General features: G+C 35.7%; 1 protein-coding gene across 1 annotated transcript; it reads left to right on the forward strand.

Moving 5' to 3' along the window:
- The first annotated feature begins 5368 nt into the window (after window positions 1-5368).
- Window positions 5369-20448, forward strand: PDS3 (phytoene desaturase 3). The gene is made up of 15 exons (XM_028251283.2): window positions 5369-5588; window positions 6670-6969; window positions 7057-7189; window positions 7675-7763; window positions 8524-8581; window positions 12467-12622; window positions 14731-14879; window positions 14987-15106; window positions 16048-16261; window positions 16679-16781; window positions 17092-17139; window positions 17676-17721; window positions 18627-18814; window positions 19778-19940; window positions 20132-20448. Exons 2-15 carry the CDS (start codon window positions 6748-6750, stop codon window positions 20189-20191), a joined length of 1749 nt encoding a protein of 582 aa, XP_028107084.2. The 5' UTR covers window positions 5369-5588; window positions 6670-6747; the 3' UTR covers window positions 20192-20448.
- The last annotated feature ends 1601 nt before the right edge of the window (window positions 20449-22049 follow it).

Here is a 22049-nt window from a genome sequence, read left to right on the forward strand (position 1 = left end):
GGCACTGATCCTGCCTGCCCGAGGGAGAAATATCTTCTGTGACATCATCAGGGACACTGTACTCCTCGCGAAACGCGGCCAGTGCGCTCAACGTGTTAACGGGGAAGCGGTAGTGCCCAATGGGAGGCTGACTTGTTTCAGCACAGTAGTGTTAGGTTGGCAAAGTTTTGAACGATGTTTGCTCAGTTTTTGAGAACCCTTATGTTGGTGTACCTAGACCCCTAGGAGTTTGCAGTTAAAAATCAAGTGTAAGTGGCAGCGCGGTTGCGCATATGAGCCTGATTTTAGCTCGGTCACATCGAGCGCTCTTGGCAGCTCGGCCTATTTGCTGAGCTCGGTCGTTCAAGCAAGCTAGATATTAGCCTGGTCACACGACCCGAGTATTGAGTACCCCGCTTTTCTGTCCCAACTCCACAAACAACTAATTTGCCTGGTTTACTAATTCTTTCAGGTCAAAAAGGTGCTTCAAGCCCGACCGAGCCCAAATCCGCATTTGTTCATCACAAGAGATGACGAACAGCGGGAAACTAGGGGCACATAAGCTTTGGGATGTCGAAAACAACGCGAAAACCTAAACCTATTCCATTCGTGTTATTATTTGGGTGTCTTTGCCTTCCACAGTGAGTGAATGTGATGATTGGAGTTTGAAAATACAGGAAAAACATAAAAAAAAAAAAAAAAATAGTTAAAAACTTACCAAATTGAAGGTGTAAACGACGTTCTAGTTGACGGAGGTCGTTGCAGGGGCGACGACGATAGAAAACGGATGCTTTGATAGAGATGACGAACACAGAAAATGGGGCTAGGGCTCTCAGGATCGACAGATTACCGCTGGAGAAGATGATGAACAGTGGATATAGGGGATTGAAGAGGCGTATCGACATATATTGAATGAGAAGGGCCGTAAAAAATTTGAATTCGAAAAGATGGCGCTGGACAGCTGGGTTGGTTGTACGAGGCCAATGGACAGAGGACACGTGTCTGATAAGACCTGTGTCAATCTTGATAAGACAGGCTGAAAAGTTGAAACGCCGACCGAGCAATTCGTGGGGCCAAGCGAGAAAGTCAGCGTGGCGAATGATTTGAGGGTGATGACTGAGCAGATGAGTAACCTCGCCCGGAGAAGGTAATCCCAGTCACGCTGACGTGGACGGGATTAAGGGGTAATTGAGAGGGAAATTCATAAATTAACATTGGATAGAGCTAAGTTGGGCCGAGCTAAGTTCATGTGGACATTGTGTGCGTGCTGGGCGAGACCTTGGTCCGGTCAAGTAAGAGTAACCTCAGACCGCTAGCCTGGTGAAGATATGCGCTCTGCTAAGTTAGACGGGTTTAGGTCTCTGAAGATCAGATCGACCGAACAGGAGCTTAGTCATAACTGAGTACGGTGTGGAATTATCAAGGAAACTGAATAGGTAGCACGGTCGTGAGGTGACATGTGGCGCCGTGTTAAGCGTAACTCAGTGGGGAGTACTATGCGACTCCACGAGATTGCAGGAATGAGATTTCGCTGTCTGTACGCGTCAATACCGTTTGGCGGTTTTATTAGGTGGTGTTTAGTTGTATTGGCGCTAACACGTGGGGAAACATGAGAGAGAGCAGGTCCACGCGTCCAGAGGGGAATGGACACAGAAGTGTGTGCATAAACTATATAAGTGGTGTTGCGCCTCCATACTTAGGTCTGGAACATCCTCTGATGAGAACTCATCTACCACCTTGTCTCCTCTCTTTTTTTTTTTCTCTCTCTCTCTCTCAGTGTGTTAACTTGATCGTCGGAGGGGTTTTTTGACAGCACACTGCTAGGTAGCTCACCTTCATTGTGTTCTCAGGTCGATCGTAGTGAAGCGCAGCTTGGACGCAGGGAATACGGATAACGTCGGATATTTGGCCTCCGTACAAAAACCTAGGGTTTTATGGCAATGAAGTGCACAAAGATCTGGAAATGATAAATGTAATAACAAAATAGAAAGATGTCTCATCTTCGACAATATTTTGGAGGGTTTTCAATGATATTTTCAATGGAGGTTCAATAGGGTCTTCAACTGAGGATTTTGTTTTCAATTCACTTCACTTCACTTCACTTTACATTATAGTCTTGAATAGTCTTCATGTGGCTCTACAATGGGTCTACAAACCTGAAACAAGTGTGTGGAAAAAGAGGAATGAGTGGTGTGTGTATAATAGTTATTATTGAAGGGTATAATTGTAACTTTTAGTATGTAGATTAAGAAAATTAATTAATAATCAAATTAATAAGTGTGTGTACTGAGAGAAGAGTGCATTGAGATAATTAAATGTGTGGAAATAGAATTTCTCTCAATGGAGGGTTGCTTAACTCATTACTAAATTATCAATTTTACCCTTGGGTCCATCAGTATCTATTCATATTAAAATTCAAATGTATATATTTGTTTTTCCGACGGCCTTCAAAATTATTGTTAAATATTATTTTGACTCTTTAAACTAAAAAAAGTATAATTAAGTTTCATTAATTATCAAAATGTATTATATATACCCCATCCATCCTCCAATCGTAAGTAAATCATGAAATTATAGGTCACATGCCATGATTTTTATTAATTTATACAAAATTATCCTTCAACAATGAATTAATTACACAGAGATCCTTTAAATAAAGTATCACTTTACACTCTTGAACTATTATGAAGTGTCACTTTACTCATTTGAACTATTAAAAAAATGTGATAAATTAAATATGTTACGATTATCGAATATATGTTATGATAAACGTGGTTAAATATGTTACGACAAATTAAATATGTTATGATTATTTAAAAATAATATACATAAAAAATTTATAAAATAAAAAACTTAAATTATTAAAATAAAACTCAAAATAAACCCCACTAACTGAGACATTGTTGTGCTAGATTTTGAACCTCAGAGTAGAAGTGTACGCGATATGCTTCAAACAGTTTGAGAATAAAACTATAAACGAATGGCGGATTTAAACTATAAACGAATGGCGGATTGATAGATTGGTCGATTGACAAATCGTAGTTTGGACAGTTTTGAGTGAATTGACGGATTGAAGAATATTCTAACCAATTATTAAGTATTTGCATAATATATAATATTAATTTGCATAATATTTTTTATATAACACAAACAAATTTACATAATATTATATATATATATATATATATAACTATAAATTTGTTACAAATTTCACATCTTAAATCTTTCTCACACTCATTTTTGCTTTGATATTTCATTAGAAGTTAAAAATATATATGTATTAACTACAACAGAGCGGAACGGATTCAAAGACGAATTATAAATTTTAAATTTCAATCTGCAATTAACTAATAGAACGACACAAATTGACACAAATCGATGCAATTTTTACATATTGAACAGAATTTTATATAATCTTACCCTGAATTACTGCCACCAAGTTTTTTATATAAAAATATGAGTAATTGTAGAGATTTTAAAAGTTTTATCAAAATTTTTATCAAATATTTTATATAAATGTGTAACTCACATTATATAAGTTTCATGTAAGTCTCCCGTCTATATAAAACCTTTCATAAATTTTTTTATAAAACTTTTAAAATTTCTAACATTTTTTTGTAGAAATATTTAGAAGTTTACCGATCTCAATTGACACGGTGAAACCAGCGTAGCTCCGGACACGTGTTATTGGTCTTAATTTTGTTTGGCAGTTGCAAATCCACCTTAATTTTGGTTGGATGTTTTCGACTCATGTATGATGCGTTTAGAGGGGTGTTTAACAAAAGGCTATTTTTCTGATTTTTTTGGTTAAAATTTACAAAAAAAAAAATAAAAATAAAAAAAAAAAAAAATAGTTAATAAAATAAAATATCACATCAAATTCATAATTATTTCACTTTTTATCTCACAAATATCATCTCTAACTATAAAAAAATTCAACTATTTTCCTAAACATAAAAATTTTAATCTATTAAAATAGCTAAAAATTAAAATAATAACTTCTTAAACACCTACTATATAAACTAGCGGCGTGATATATGCAATACATGTATAATTTATATAAATAAAAAAATAATAAAGATAAAAAATTAATAATATATATTGTCTAAGGGATTGTTTGAGAAGTGCTACGTTAGTATAATTTTTAATTTTTTACGAAAAAAAGTTAAATATAGGTTGAGTTTGAAGTGATGTGGTACAGAGGTGATATCACTCAAATAAGATGATTGTGACTCAAATAAGATAATGTGCTATTTTAACACATACCAAACAAGCACTAAATAAAAAAAAATTCATTAATGAAATGTGTTTGGTTTGTGTTTTGGGATAAATTTTCAAAAAATTTTTTAGAGAGAGAGCTTAGAAATTTTTTTGATTGTTTGATTGCATATTTTAAAAATAGTTTTGTAGTTGAGTAGATGTGTGTGAGAGAAAACGTAATTGAGAAGAAAAGAAAAGAGAGAAAAAATAATTAATTTATGTGTAAGAGAGAAAAAGTAATTTTAATTTTTTTTTAAAATTTAAACCAAACAAAATTTTAAAATTTTTTTATCAAAAATTATGTCTCAAGATATAAACCAAACAAGCTCAATATCTTGAAACTTCCTGAGCTCTTTGTGGAATGTCACCTAACATGAGGCGGAGAGCACTTGAACATCAAAAAATTTAAATCAAATAAAATTTTAAAATTTTTTATCAAAAATTATATCTTAAGGTATAAACCAAACAAGCTCAATATGTTGAGACTTGCTGAGCTCTTTGTGGAATGTCACCTAACGTGAGGAGGAGAGCACTTGAACAAAGTCCAATCTCTACTCAATAAAATAATAACAATAATCATCATCATCAGTACGTTTATCATCAGTTTTTAATTTTTTTAAAATTAAAATTTTTGTTTTTAGTATTTTTTATTTTTAGTACATATTTAAAAATTTTAAGTATTTTTTTTATTTTTTTAAATACATATTACCTAAATGTATCTAAATAGTAAAATATTTTAAAAAATTAATAAATACATAAAATATATTAAAATTTTATATATTTTTGATTTTTTTTTGTTTGAGATGTTCTAAATAAGTGTACCTTTTAACTTTTTATAAAAAGATGTGTAGAAAAGTAGAGAGGAGATGTTGATTGATGTGATCTAAAAAAAATAAAAAGTGTGGACTTATTTAGTCTTTCCAAACAAGACCTTAGTGAATTTTTAAATTTTTTTCACAAATATTATACTTTTTAAATATATTTATATTAAGTGTAAGTGTATTTAAAAATTTTAAAAATTATTTAAAATATTAAACAAATTTAGTAAAAAACAAAAAAATATAAAAAATTAAAAAATAAAATTTTCAAGAAAAGTAAATTCTGAAAATAGAATAGGATATAGATAGATAGATAGACAGATGGTACAAAACTCCACTAGTAAATTAACAAATTAGCACCCAATTTGAAGACAAAAAAGAAGGCCCTGGAGATGCTCCACAACCACAGCGGAGAATCTGCTCTCTCTTCCTCTGCTTCTTCTTCTTCTTCTTCTTCTTCTCACTCTCTCTCTCTATCTCTCTCTGTTTCTGCTTCTTCTCTCTCTGCTTCTGCTTCTTTTACCAGACCAGGTCAAAGCTTTTCCTCCTCTTCACTTTACTGCCTTGCTGTTTTTTTTTTTTGTTGTTTTGGATATTTGGATGTTCATATTATGTTTTTTTGTTTAATGTGAGTATTTTAATGTTGGATGCTCTGTTTTTTGGTGTTTGAAATTCTATAAATATTTTGCTTAGTCCATTTCCAATCCTTACCTATACTTTTACTCAAAATTGAGTAGAAATTTGAGTAATATGCTTCCTTTGATATGAAATATTCCAATGGATAAACTCAAATTTGAGTGAAACTGTCAAGTGTGGATGCTAGGAGTTGGAATAAAAGGAGAATTTGGAATAAAAGGAGAATTTGGAAAATTTGTATAGAAGGACATATGTCAAGTTTTGATTTGGATAGAAATTTTAGTAAACGAAATGGGTCTCTTTTCATTTGAGTTGAAATTTGAGTAAAACTCAATCTGATATAGGTTTGAGTGAAGGAGTGGATGGGGTTTTAGTGGCTTTTTACTCAAATTTTAGTTTGAGTCATAATTTGGGTAAGGGTTGGAGATGCCTATATGTTTAAAAATTTGTCTGTATTACAAATTTACTTTTTTTCCCCCTAGAATTTGCACCTTGCTTTGATGAGGTGTGTGCCTTGTGTTTAGGCAGTAGGAGAGCTTTGAGTGTCAGTGCCTTTCACTTTTGAAACACTGACTGGACAATCTTGTTATAAAAATCTTTTTGACTCTTAACAAACATAGCTTTATGATATTTTGAAGTTGAAGTTTCCCCATAAAATGGATATAAAATTAGGATAAAAAGGAATGAGTTTTAGACCTTGAAACCGGGAAGGGAAGGATTCCTTTACCCACTGTTTGGGTTGTTGAAGCCTCACCTACATTTTAGTCTTTCTTAATTGGACTGACCGTTACCTGTTTGCTTTCAGTTAGTTCATTTCGCCAGGTTTAGAAATTCAGGTGTGACATGGCTAGTTTTGTTGTACTTAAAGAACTTTCTTAGCACTAATTATTCAAATTCTTAGTAACGGCAAAAGCTCTTTTTATGGAAGATTTGATTGCTGATTTTGTCTACGTTATTAAACATCTTGTGATGGCAGGGACACTATTCTTGTAGTTATTGAATTCCATCCCTAAAAGTTTGTCCACAATCTGAGTTCCATATTGGGTTCAGTAAAATGTCTCAATTTGGACAAGTTTCCACCGTCAGTGTGAGTGGGCAAAACAATGGAATAAGTGTTTGGAACCCAAAATCTACTTGGGGGTGTGGTTGTTCCTTTGGTTCAGGGCCAGCCAAAGCACTATCATTTCGAGGGAGTGATTCCATGGGTCATAGGTTCAAAATTCCTAATGCATATGCTGTTGGAACCAGACCAAGGAAGGACGTGTGCCCTTTGAAGGTATGCTTTATAAATTTAATAGGATGGTTTAGTTTTCAAAAATTATTTTTATTTTGTTCAGCAATTAGTTATTTCTTTAACTTGAAGGTGGTTTGCATTGACTATCCAAGACCAGACCTTGAGAGTACTGTCAATTTTTTGGAAGCTGCCTACTTATCTTCAACCTTTTGTACTTCCCGCCGTCCAGATAAACCATTGAAGGTTGTCATTGCTGGTGCAGGTAAAATAATCTTGTTCTATCTTTATCAAAACTTCCTTTTTGTATGTTTTACAAACTTCCTATTCAAGTTGGTTATTGTGGTCTAAACTAGTTTTAATTTTACTAATGGGTGTAGAATTGGAATGTAAGCGATTGAATTTGAATCCTGGAGAGCTCTTTTCAGCTCTTGTGCTTTAACCATATATATATATATATATATAAATGTAGGAGCTTGTGTTTGTGTCAGGTCGAGATTCATATTTGACTGAACATAGGTTATGGAATTTGAATAATAAATAGCTTTTAAAACTTTAGTCCATCAAATATATGTTCTATGTAAATAAATGTCTCTGTCCCAAACATTCAACTTCAAGTTTTTAACTTATAGAGGTGACGGCTTTGATGTGCTAAGTCGATCAGATATTGTACATTTGTTTGAAGAATATTTATTTAAATATGTCTTCTTCTGTTGTGATGCCAATTTACCATTTTTCGCACCCTTTCAGGTTTGGCTGGTTTGTCTACTGCAAAATATTTGGCAGAAGCAGGTCACAAACCTGTATTATTGGAAGCAAGGGATGTTTTAGGTGGAAAGGTTTGTGAGATGCTCTATTTTTGTCCTTTTATCAAGAAAAGACATAGCGGCTGCCTGTCTTGTTCTTTGATTGTCTTTTTGTTCTTGTTACACCATATAAAATTTGGATCCTTTTGTTGTTTCTTGATCTCAGTGTTTGGAAAAGATGATTTGTTGTTTACTTTAAAGTCGTGTTTGGTTTGCTGGAATGAAGATGGAATGGAATGATCATTCCATCAAAATGTCTATTCTCACTTTTGGTTCAATAAAATATTATGGAAAACGTGTTGCAAATGGAATCATCATTCACCATTGATGATGAATGATGAACCTGCAGAGATATCCATTTCTTCATGGCAACCTTTTTTTTTTTTCGGTTGAAGAGAGGCCCATCTTGGTTCCAGAACTCTCTTGGAGGATAATTCGATGCTTTCTGTTTTGGTTTGTATTTATTTTTTGTTTTACAATCTTTAACTGGCCATTTAGAAAAGTTGGGCTTCAAATAAAGGCTTTTCCTAAATTTAAGGTTGGATTTGCTTGTGTGCATGTTTTTGTATGTGAGTAATGGTAGCGTTTTATAGGGCTTGAGTGAGGAGTTGTATAGGCTAGATTATAAAATAGCAACAATAATTTGATTCCGAATCACATCATTGTGATATGTATTTGCTCAGTTGTACCCAGAAGTTACAAGGTTGACTATATAATAAAGTAGCTTCATACTCGAATTTTAACTACAGTAACTGGAATGTAATGTGGTAAAGATCAGTCTTTATTCGTACAGGTGGCTGCGTGGAAAGATGATGATGGAGACTGGTATGAGACTGGCTTACATATATTTTGTAAGTTTATTTATATTTTCACGGTCTATGATTTTAATTTTCATCACGTTTGGCATCTTTCTCTAGGATGGATTTATTATTGAAAGTCTCGTCCTAATGCTTCCATGTGATAAAAATCAATGTATAAAGAGAAAAATACAGAGAGAATAAATGTATCTGATGATCTTATTATTGATTGATGTCTTACAAGATTGATAAATTACAATTCCTATACAATCTATATATAGAAGAAAATGTGGTAGTAGGTGTAGTGGAGGTGATAGTGGGTTAGGTGAAGTGGAGTATGTGGTGAAGTGGAGGTAGGTGAAGTGGAGTGTGTAGTGGAGTAGGTGAAGGTAAAGATGGGAAATTCTAACAGCCCCCCGCAAACTCAAGGAGGGTAGAAACTAACCAACTTGAGTTTGAAGAGAGGAACAAAACAAGAAAAATACATAAAAATAAAAAAGGATAGGAGACACTGTATAGTCGTGTCAGACCATTGGTGAAGACACTGGATGGTGGTGTCATACCGATGTAGAAGACAGTTTATGGGGTCATGTCGGACCGTTGTAGAAGACAGTTTATGGGGTCATGTCGGACCGTTGTAGAAGACAGTTTACGGAGTCTTGTCGGACCCTTGTAGAAACTAACCGGAATCTATGTCGGGACAGTTTACAGAGTCTTGTCGAACCCATAAAGGAGCTAACCGGAATCAATGTCGGGACAGTTTACAGAGTCTTGTCGGACCCATAAAGGAGCTAACCGGAATCAATGTCGGGACAGTTTACAGAGTCTTGTCGGACCCTTGATGAAGACAGTTTACGGAGTCTTGTCGGACCCTTGTAGAAACTAACCGGAATCTATGTCGGGACAGTTTACAGAGTCTTGTCGAACCCATAAAGGAGCTAACCGGAATCAATGTCGGGACAGTTTACAGAGTCTTGTCGGACCCATAAAGGAGCTAACCGGAATCAATGTCGGGACAGTTTACAGAGTCTTGTCGGACCCTTGATGAAGACAGTTTACGGAGTCTTGTCGGACCCTTGTAGAAACTAACCGGAATCTATGTCGGGACAGTTTACAGAGTCTTGTCGGACCCATAAAGGAGCTAACCGGAATCAATGTCGGGACAGTTTACAGAGTCTTGTCGGACCCATAAAGGAGCTAACCGGAATCAATGTCGGGACAGTTTACAGAGTCTTGTCGGACCCTTGATGGAGTTGCACCCTCAAAAGGTGTGCCCAATTTTGTCAAAAAAAAGGCGTGCCATCAAAAGGCGTGCCATCAAAAGGCGTGCCATCAAAAGGCGTGCCCACTTTATCAAAAGATGTGCCATGAAAAGGCGTGCCAGTTTGTCGGGCGTCAAGAGGCGCGCGATGCGCGTGGCTGCCTTGGCTATATAACCAAGACGAAGGCAGAGGCTGAGGCAGAGAAAAACTGAGAGAAACCTCTGAAAAATCCTTCGTGTTGCTGAGAGAGAAAGGCTGTAACACTGTTGTGCTGAGAGAGAAACTCTGTAATACGCTGTAACACTCTGTTGCCTAGAAAAATGGCCTCGTCCTCGTCTTCCCGTGGACTGCTCACCCTCTTTCCCGACCTCAACGAGTCAACGAGAGAGAGAACTGGTGCGGTGGCACTGGAACCTCAACCAAACACCGCTGGGTATACTCCGTTGAACTTTCCGATGCGGTCTGTGGAGCAAAGAATGGCAGTGCTGTCGGATGTGGAGGCCAATCAGTATACTTTGAAGGTATGTGTGGAAAGCATGACGGCGGTCACAAACCTGTCGAACCGGCTGCAGAGTAGGACAAATGAGGTGCAGCAGTTAAACTCCCAGCTGGCTCTGCTCCAATGCATGTATAAGGATGCGCGAGCAGAGATAAGCGTGCTAAGGGCAGAAAACAAGGAGCTGAAGCGAAAGGCCACCGTGATGTTCCGATTTGGAGGTCCTCCATATGCTGCAGTGGACGAGTATGGGGGAGTGAACGTGCTCAGTGGACAAGGAAACACGGAGACCGGACTGGCACGGGACACCCAAGATAAAAGTAAGAAGAAGAGACCTGCAGTAGAATAGAGAAAGGAAAAGAAAAATCCCACTGTGGGTGTGGTTGTTTTGGTTTGGTTTTTTTTTTTTTTTTTTTTTTGATGTAAAATGGTGATCGGGGTGAGCCCCGACATGAATAAAATGAGTTTGGTGTGCAGTCCATCCCGTCTTCTTCTTCGGTTTTTTTTTTTTTTTTTTATTTTTTTTTTTAAAAAAAAAAAACAAATTAAAATAATACCAAGTGACTACTTACGCACGGTGAGTACACCTTTTAAGCTAAAGCACAATACACATGGTCTGCTACCTTTTAAGCCATCTTGATCTTTATCCCCATTGGCCTAGGTGGTTTTTTTATTTGAGGTGTGCTAAAATAAAATAAAATAAAATAAAAAGAAAGTGGGGTGGTGAGGTGGGTAAAGCGTGAATGGATGAGAGAGGAAGTGGGTTGATTAAAAAAAAAAGTTTGGATCATAAAGTGCATGTGGGAGAAATGATTATGTTTTAAAAAAGAAGAGATAAAAATAAAAAAATAAAGAAACAAATAAAGGTGCGGATGTGGATATGATGGCACCGAACTGACCAATGGTAAAAAGAAAAGGAAAAAGAAAAGTTTGCTTATTCAACAGCATAGGATCAAGAAAAGCACTGCAGATAGCAGACCAATGGTACCAAGGAAATTTGACAAAGACAAGAAGTTCACATCAATGAGAATGGGAAGGCAGGTATCATCTTTGGGGCTTGATTCGACTCTTGCAATTAACCAAGCTCGTAGCCAGTCAAGGGGACGTAAGAGGGAGAGATCTCTTGACCGTGGAAATAATGATGGTGGTGATGCCATGGATGCCGAACAACCTAACAAGAAGCTTCGGACCTTGTCTAGATCCCGGAAGTTTCACTACTCCGGCACCGCCTGCACCGAGTTTCGCAAAGGTCAGTGTGTCAAGGGCGACTCGTGCGAGTTCGCTCACGGCGTATTGGAGTGCTGGTTCCACCCTGCTCACTATCGTACTCAGCCTTGTAAGGACGGTACGCAGTCTCGTTGCCGAGTCTGTCTCGCCACCCATGTCGCCGAACTCGGTGAGTGAACTCGCTGCTTCTATGAGGAGTCTGCAGATTGGGAAGGTGAATATAAACATGAGTCATGTCGCCGAACTCGGTGAGTGAACTCGCTGCTTCTATGAGGAGTCTGCAGATTGGGAAGGTGAATATAAACATGAGTCAGCCTGCTTTTGGTTTTCAAATTCTGGGTTTTGCTCGCCCGAGGTGGTGAAGAAGAGTGAAGGTATGTGTAGAGAATTTTAGCGGACTAGGTTGAGGTCCGGCGGGCGGCTAAGGTGAGGTTGCCGCCCGCCGGGGAAGCAAAAAATACTAAGTTCTAAACCTGCTCTGATACCATGATAAAAATCAATGTATAAAGAGAAAAATACAGAGAGAATAAATGTATCTGATGATCTTATTATTGATTGATGTCTTACAAGATTGATAAATTACAATTCCTATACAATCTATATATAGAAGAAAATGTGGTAGTAGGTGTAGTGGAGGTGATAGTGGGTTAGGTGAAGTGGAGTGTGTGGTGAAGTGGAGGTAGGTGAAGTGGAGTGTGTAGTGGAGTAGGTGAAGGTAAAGATGGGAAATTCTAACACCATGTCATAAATTTTCTGCATATATTTGTCATGACATCCTATTACACCTTGTATTTTCTGTTGTTTTTCCATGCAGAAACTTTCTTTGACCAACTAGCTTTGTTGTCTTCCTTGTCAGTCTTGTCTAAATTGCATATTTTTGTATTCTATCCTGGAATCATCTTTTCCTTGAGGCTTACATAATTATATATCCGTTGCTTGTTTCTTTGCTTGAAGTTGGGGCTTACCCAAATGTGCAGAACCTGTTTGGAGAACTTGGTATAAATGATCGATTGCAGTGGAAAGAGCATTCTATGATATTTGCAATGCCAAACAAGCCAGGGGAGTTCAGCCGATTTGACTTCCCTGAAGTTCTACCTGCACCATTAAATGGTACGTAAATCATCCCCATCATTATAACGTTTTGACTGCCTAAATGCCATTTGTTTTTTACAACTAAGAGCTCCAAAGAGAATAATGAAATTGGAAATTGGTAAATGCTAGGACCACTTGACTGATAACTTCTGAGCAAAACTGGGTTCAGGTTCTGGCAGCAACGTAGTATTGGGTGGTGGTTCTGGTTATGGGATCATATACCTTATATTATTTTCCATTGTCTATAACCCTTCTCAGCTAAACTTTGATAGCTGCTCCTTCCAAAATCACTGTCAGAGGGGAATTGGCGATTTTGTATGTAATTGCTGTGCATTCCATTTCTAGAGGAAGAAGATACACAATGATAGTCTCATGATTTGCATGATCTTAAGGTGACTTCGAGGCTGTGATATCTTGGGCTAAGGCCTGGTTTGGCTTATACTATATAAGCCAAAAAGTCAAAAAGTTACTCCAAAATCCAAAAAGATATCACTATTCACCCCAAAAAAAAAAAAAAAATTAATTTTTTTCTGCCCAAGTACACACCGAATTGACAACAAGCCAGTTGCTGTGCAGCGGCAGTGCACCTAAATGAAAGGATTGGGTGTGATTTGCACACACACCGCTGTTCGGCCTGTGGGGCCTATCACAGATTCCGTTTTGATAATCTGAACCGTTAAATGTGTAGAACTCGTCGAGTACTATATGTTTGCAAAAAATCACATTGATTGGATATCGATAACTATATGATCAAATCAGTTATGTACAACAAATGGATGGTGTTATAATTAATGATTGAAAAATAAATAAGTCTGATCAGATAGCTATCGATATCCGATTAACGTGATTTTTTATAGATACATAGTGTTCGACGAGTTACACACATTGAACGGTTCAGATTATTAAAATGGGACCTGTGATGACCCCCACAGGCCAAACAAAACCGTCCAGTGCTTTGTACAAAAATTAGGCAATAATTTCCATAGCCAATTCACTCCAGCCGGTTGTACGGCTGGGGCCCACCTCTCACTAATCATCTCTTACACATTTTTTTATACAATATTTTAATACACATTTTTTCATAAAAAGCTAAAAAGTTAACCAAAACCTCCATATTTTTTTCTCAACTTTTTTAGTCCAAAAAGACAAAAAGTGCACTTTTTTAGAACACCCCAAACCAGCCCTAAATGTGGGATGTGGAAACAGTGAAGATTCATGTTCTTGAATCATGGACTTCAAGATTTTGCCTCCATTTGAAGGGGTTCTTTAGTTGGATATAGCAGATCATGAAGCAGAATTCCTAGTGGTAGAAATTTTGTGGGGATATCATTACATTTGGTCTTTCTGGTGTAGATTTTAGAGGTCTTCTATTTGTGGTTTTTTGTCTTCTTTTTTCAGAGGAGATCCACACTCCCTCTTTCATTTTACTTCATTATCTCATTAATAAACAGTTTGTATCTAAAAGTAAAAAGAAATACTTAGTTCAGATGCTATTTGGAAAGAAAAAAAAAAAAAAAATTACTTTAGTTATATATTGACATAATAGACTAGAGCTTATGTTCAAGTTCAAGATGATGATTGATGGTTCATATTGTTAAATTAAGCTTTATGTACTAATTAAGATGAACAATAATGGAGTTGGGAAGAAATAGATAACCTCTTTTTAACTACATACATGGCTTTGATAGGCTTGGAAAAATACTCGTCTCATTTTGTGGACTCAATTATTGTAAGATTTTGTTTCATGTCCCGTACATTTTTACAATATCATATACTTAGGTCTACTGAATCTAATTATTATGTATCTTTTGTATTTCCTTATTTTACGTAGAACTTCTCTTTTGGTGATTGACTGCCCCAATGATGCTCATCATAATTATTAGCTTTCTTTGTTAAATTTTCTGTAATTTGTTTAGTCATTAATACTAATTGTCCTGGAAATAAATTGAACTTTTTGGCATTTACCTAAGTTTAGAACAAAAGCATGACTGTTAGTTAACTTGCAAGGTTTGCAAATTCAGATTGTATGTGTTTTGCTTGTATGTCAACATTCTATTTATTTTGCTTGTAGGTGTTTGATGTTGCTCTGTAATCTTACTGTATATCTTATAAATGTGCTATGGTAGGGATATGGGCCATATTAAAGAACAATGAAATGCTTACTTGGCCTGAGAAAATCAAGTTTGCAATTGGACTCATTCCAGCAATTCTAGGTGGACAGGCCTATGTTGAAGCTCAAGATGGTTTAAGTGTTAAAGACTGGATGAGGAAGCAAGTATGGTAGTTATGTGTGTGTGTGTGTTGGGTCTGTGCCTGTGTTTTTCTTCTCAAACAAACTGTGCAAGTAACTAATGTTTTCTATTTTTCCCCCCATCCTTTTAGGGTATACCAGATCGAGTAACTACTGAGGTGTTTATCGCCATGTCAAAAGCGTTAAACTTCATAAACCCTGATGAACTTTCAATGCAGTGTATTTTGATTGCTCTGAACCGGTTTCTTCAGGTTTGAAAATATTTTTCGAACTGATGATTTATATTTCATTTCTATCATGTGAATAGAACTGGTATTATAGTTATTGAAAGTATTTCTGACAGAGTATTTCTAACAAAATATATTATTCTGAGACCAAGTTTCTTGCACTTTTCCTTTTCTCCTGGAAAGCTCACATTTTCTTCTTGTACACACCAAGACAGGCATGGCCATAGTGGGAGATCATTTATAATTTTTCATTGTATATGCTACTGTTGTTTCCTTGTTTCTTTCTTTCTTTCTTTTTTCTTCTTTCTTAAAACCAAGATACAAAGAGTACTTCAGCTGGTAACTAGGAAATTCTTATCAAACTCTATAGCTGTACCTATGGTATTTGAATTACAAAATTAATATATGCAGCCCTAAGATGTTGAACTGAGATGTCATTCTTAGATCTCTGGGATTTGTTGAAGTCAAAGTGAGACCAAAATCTTAATTTTATTTGTTTTTGTCTGTTGAAATGCTAGATGTTATACAGTTTACAAGAAAGTTAAAGTGAATAATTTAAAAAAAATTTCCCTTCCCTTTTACCCAGGTTTTAAGGTGGTGTTATTTTTAGATATGTATGTCCCAAATTTTATATAGGAATGACATGAAACATGTTTCTCTTACGTGACATTGTTGGATAGCTTGATATACGTAGTTGGGCCGATTTCGTAACAGGTTATGTTTTTGGGAAAATTGGTGATCTAACATGATATTAGACCCAAGGTTCGGGAAGGTCTTGGGTTGAAGTTTCTCTGTTTACTTTTGTTCTTGTTTGCATCTCTATGTGCAAGACAAGGTTGCACGTGAAGGAAGGTGTTAGATAGCTTGATATTTATTGTTAGACCCATTTCCTAACAACTTAAACTTTTTGGGACAATGGTTGATCTAATAGACGCTAGCTAATTTAAATATTTAATTATAAACAGGAGAAGCATGGTTCGAAGATGGCATTCTTGGATGGTAACCCCCCAGAGAGACTTTGCCAGCCAATTGTTGATCATATTCAGTCACTGGGTGGTGAAGTCCAACTTAATTCTCGAATTAAAAAGATTGAGCTGAATAAAGATGGAACTGTAAAGAGCTTTTTACTAAATAATGGTAATGCTATTGAAGGAGATGCTTATGTTTTTGCTACTCCAGGTATATCATTTTCTTCTCCATTAACTAAATAATTCCCCATATTTGTAACCCAAGGGTCTGCTTGGATAGATGTGAATTTGAAATGCATGGATTTGACATTAATCATTCAAGGAGAATAACACAAATTTATATTTCATAGTTTATTTATAATTCCAAGATTAAATTAAATAGATTTATCATGATGAATTTGAAATAACTATATAAAAGTAGTTTTTTGAAATCATGCTATTCTAGCTACAAAGATTCTACTAAAATACTTCTCTTCTGTCTTATTTTATCTTCTTGTATAGTTTTTTACTCCACCTATAATAGTTAACTCTCCTGTTTTTTTAACCTCAAATGCCTTGATTTGAAATCTACATACATCTAAATGGACCATAAGTGTCTAATGTTGTTGATGAATTTCATTATGACCAGTTGATATCTTGAAGCTTCTTTTGCCTGAAGACTGGAAAGAGATTCCGTACTTCAGAAAATTGGAGATATTAGTTGGAGTTCCTGTTATAAATGTTCACATATGGTTAGTACGGTTCTTTCTGTTTGATTGCTATGAAAAATACGCAATAGAAACTTATTCTTTTCATTTTGCATTTTTTGTGCCTGAGAAGTATATGGTCCCTATCTCTGCAAAATTAGGATTATATGTGGTCCATTCTAACACACAGCTTGGATTTCTTTGTTCAACTGGTGTGACCTAGAAAATTTAAGATATAAAAAAGAAAATAGGTTAATTTTCCTCTCACATGATACACAGTTGTTTGGGGCTGCGTAGCTTGATGTGCTGACATGCTAGCCCCTTCGTTGCTGACATAAGTTCACTTCAATTGCAGGTTTGACAGGAAGCTAAGGAATACTTATGATCATCTACTTTTTAGCAGGTCATTTTCAACCATATGATATCAATTTCTTCTTGTTATTTTTATTGAAATTCTGGTTAAGAGACATACCTTTCTTTTGTTTCCACAACCTATGCGTCTCGTAGTTATGTGTGCCTGGTAATTGTCTGTTGTTACTATTCTGAGTGGTTTTGTGCATTTTACTGCAACATTGTTTGAATTTCATGAAACACGTTCTTCTAATATACTGAGACTGGCCCATTGATTGGATGCTTTCCTCAAAGAATATTAATGTAGTGTCAAGAGGATTATCTCCCAGGATCCCTCTCTCTCTCTCTCTCACATTTATGTTTTTTTTTTTTTTTAAGCTTTGGTTTGAAGGATTACTGAAGATGTGCCACTTTTCCCTGGGACTGAATTAGACCATCAGTGTGTCCAATTTTGTGATTTTTATCTCGACTTGTTCAGTATTGCAGAGTGCTTCTTCAGCTTCCACTTTCCATATAAGTTATTGCAATTTTACTAATGTTTGTATTTTAAAAAAATAGATATTAATTGATTAATTTCTCTTAATGCAGAAGTCCTCTTCTCAGTGTGTATGCTGACATGTCAGTGGCATGTAAGGTAATTGTTGTTAATCAAAATTTTAAAATACCTGCGATTTTTGTACTTCCAGCCACAAGAATGCCAATGTGAGTTGGCACGTTAGATGCACACAACCCATCTTTATGGTTTTTGTATAGCTTCCATGTGTTACTGATATGAAAGGCCACATCACATTATGGCCGTTTGAAGTTGTATCGTGACCTTAATGTTATGCTGTTGATTTAGCAATGGAGTGAACTTTTTAGGATTTGATGAGGCTAATGACGGGCACTTGCTTATTGGCTTATGTACAAATAGACAGTTGTGTTTTTACGCTACATATAGAATCAGGGGGATGGATTATATTCAAAATTTCACAATATTTAAAATATAATTTTCAAAATACTGCTGGTAAAGTCAAGTACTTGTGCCCTCTTTGGTTTCCATGAATTAACAATATTAGTCTGTCCATTTTTCTTATCTATGCATATCTGGTGCAGACATAGAAGTCATTAGCCTTCATTTTGCCCCTAAGAAGCACTGACATGGACATGTGACACGGCATTGACATGCTGATATAGAAATTATAAAAAAAAAAAAAAAATGTAAGACACAACATATGGGATAATTTTATATATTTATTATATTACATGTCATATATATGAATATGAAGTCAAACTCAAACATAATAATTTTTAAAATCTAAAGGAAAATAATAGATATAAATTTAAATTGTTTTTGTTTTATCTATGGATTTCAACTCATTTTATTTAAACTTGTAATGCGTTTCATGTATCTCTAAGTGTTAGGAACTGTTTGACGAGTGCCTTGTCGTGTCAGTGTGTGACACAGTGTCGGACATGGCATGTTACTTTTTTAGAAGTATCCATGTTGCTTAGTTTTGCCCCATAAATGTATCTAATTTATTGCTTGTAATGATGCAGGAATATTACGACCCAAATCGCTCTATGCTGGAATTGGTTTTTGCACCTGCAGAGGAATGGATCTCATGTAGTGATGAAGAAATTATTGATGCTACGATGAAGGAACTGGCAAAACTCTTTCCTGATGAAATTTCTGCAGATCAGAGCAAAGCAAAAATATTGAAGTACCATGTTGTTAAAACACCAAGGTTAGACATAGAACCCCACTTCTTTACGATCTTCACTTTTAATGGACATATATGCAAATTATGAGTAATAGTTATTGCAAGTAAAAACATTCTCTCTCAAGTCCTTGACATGTAGATAGCCGGTTTATTCTTGTTCATATTGTGGCAGCTAGTCACACGAAAATGACATACTACACTGGGCTTCCCGTGCTGTCAAAAAAATATTCTATACAGTAGTCTGTAATTTTCAGTTTAGGAGATTTCTTACTGATATAAAGGATATCTATGTTGCTTTAATAAACTGCATTACACTTTAGATATAAATAGACTACACCAATATGGCTTTATGACCTACACCAATATGGCTTTATGATTTCTTTTGATACCTACACCATATGCTGCGGGGCTGCACTTTGGGGCTGTTTGCTATAGCTTAGGGTCCTCCTTATAGTTTGTGTTTTTTAGCTTTTAGCTTCAGTTTTTTTATTATCAGCTTTCAGCTTGCTAGAAGTTGCACCAAACAGGCCTCTGTTTATTTACTTAGACCATCTTGAACGGTTCACCAAACTTGACATCAAATTTGAATTTTGGTGAAAAAGTCACTGTTTGGTGCTCCAACGGTTGCACCAAATCGGTATCAAATTGAGAATTCACCAAAAAATTCATCAAAGTGAGAACAGGCAACAGCTTTCACCATTTCACTATGCGTGACCGTCGGGGAGACCAATGGGTTGACCAGCCAGTTGACCAACCGGTCCACCGGTTCCCTTACAAAAATTTTGGTTCAAACATGTCAAAAGGTTCAAAGAGGTAAAAAAAAAATGCCTTACCGGTGGACCGGCCGGTCGACCCCTGTTTTGATGCCACCATTGGAGCAGTCTGTATCAAAATGAGAAAATGGGTCTTTTTTAACTGAAATTTGGTGAAAAATTTGGTAAACGATTGGAGATGCTCTTATGAAACAGAGTTGATTTCTCTGTTCAGGTCTGTTTATAAAACTGTCCCGAACTGTGAACCTTGTCGTCCATTGCAAAGATCCCCTGTAGAAGGGTTCTATTTGTCTGGTGACTACACAAAGCAAAAATATTTGGCTTCAATGGAAGGTGCTGTTCTTTCAGGAAAGCTTTGTGCACAAGCTATTGTACAGGTAATTTTCTTATAGGACTTGAATACTTGAATATGAGATATTTCTTGATTTGGTGAACTCTTTTTTTATTGACTATGTTTATAAATACAAGTTGAACAACAAAATAAAAAAGGAAAATTAAAAAAAGAAAAAGAGGAGAGGTGTTACGGTTTTTGTGCACTAATTCACCGCTTCTGTATTGAACTATGCAGGATTATGAGAAGCTTGTTGCCCGGGAGCAGGGAAAGCTGGCCGAGGCAAGTGTCGTGTAACAGAACACCATACAAATTGACGAGACAAATTTATGACATTACCCAAAAAGCAATTGAAAAATTAGTGAGGGCCAGCGGTGGATAGATATGATATTTGAGCAAAATTAAAATGCTGCTTGGCTCAGAAAAGAATTGTGAGAATCATTGTTGTATTTTCTGGCTTTGTTTGTTATTTTCTTTTGCTATAGGTTGTATGCACGATTGATTGTACCTAAGCAATGCAAAGTCATTCCCCTTGAGGAGAAGGTTTCCACAAATCTCTTTTTTTTTTTTTTTTTTTTTTCTTGCAAATTGCTTGCCCAAAGACCATATATAAGCAATGATGCAGGTTTTTGATGCATTCAAATAATTCCACTTCCTATCAAGCAAAAAAAAAAAGAAAAAAAAAAGAAACTACGAACATGTTATTGGTCTTGACCGTTTATCACAATTGTCAAATTTTCCCTTTGTTTATATATGAAGTTTCTTTCCTTTTGGGTTGGGTTGTAAAGGAATTGAGTCAAGATGAATTTTGCAAAACTTAGAATTTGACTCATTTGTTTATGAAGCTCAAAAATTTAACTCAAGCTCGGTTTGTTAAAATTAAACAAGCTTGAGTTCAGGAAACTCAATAATAAATTTTGGGAAAATTACGTTGATACCCCTGAATTTCTTTGAAATCACAATGACATCCCGTTTATTCTCTGAAGAGGACTGTTATTAGCAAATAAAATAAAAAAACACAAGGAAAATAATCCACATAGAGGTAGGGATATTCGAACCCTGACCTACAAGTGAGGCGTGGGGTGAAATGATTCTGACCAATAAGTTCGGTTACCTTGTTCTATATTTCAGCATTGTTAAGTTTTGTGCCAAATTAGCACAATGTTTAGTTATAGTTAAAATTTGCAAGCCCTTTATTTTTCATATATCTCTCATCATGAATTCCACATATGAAAGAAATCAGTATATTTAGTTTCAGTTTTCTGAAAATTGAGTATTGAGTTTTTTGTTTTTCATTTTTATTTTTATTTTTAATGAATATTTTTAAAATTTTAAGCTTTTTTTTTTTAACCATCTTAGATGCATTTTACTTAGGGAAAATTAATCTAGGCTCCCTCTCCCACTTTTTGTAATGGAAGAGATTTACAAAATTATTTTTTGATGTCTAAGGTCCTAAACATACATCAGAGAAATTTGACTCTTTGTCTCTCCTCCTCTATTGCAGAGTAGCACACACACTCTCTCTCTCTCTCTCCCTGAAACCCTAGAGAGAAGAGATGGGCAAAGCAGCACGAGGAGCCGAGGGTGTAGAGTTAGATAGGCTCGTTTTCAGAATCGAAAGCATATCGACGACTCGGATTGTTCAACAACTTCGATCATCGGAGACGATGAAATGGGATCGAATGGTTTGAAGCAGCTCTGGCCAGTGGTTGGAGGGTCGACAGGAACAATTGCAGCCATAGCAGTCATATACTATCTACGTTGTGCGATGCGAAGGTGATCAGTGAACTTGAAGAGAGTTACAGGTTAGAAAAGTTTTGGTTTTCCAAGTATGGTTATGTTTACATTTTGCTAGGCTAAGTTGTTAAGCCTTTAAATCGATAATTACTAAGGGTGTGTTTGGTAACGTTTACGTTTTCAGTTTATATTTACAAAAATTTTATAAACTGGTTTTTGTTTAATTTTTGTTTATTTTTAGAAAAACATAAACTACAAACGCATTTGGTAATAATTGACAAAATGTTTAAAAAATTTTAAAAATATAAAAAAAGAGTGAGAAATGGCAAGTGCTGGCAAGTGACGGCGGAAGACGGTGGTGGAAAGTGGTGACAGTGGGTGGTGGGTAGCTGGTGGTAGTAGGTGGGTGGTGGTGACG

This window comes from Camellia sinensis, chromosome 8, assembly GCF_055761805.1.
Source record: "Camellia sinensis isolate YWXY chromosome 8, ASM5576180v1, whole genome shotgun sequence".
NCBI classification, from domain to species: domain Eukaryota; kingdom Viridiplantae; phylum Streptophyta; class Magnoliopsida; order Ericales; family Theaceae; genus Camellia; species Camellia sinensis.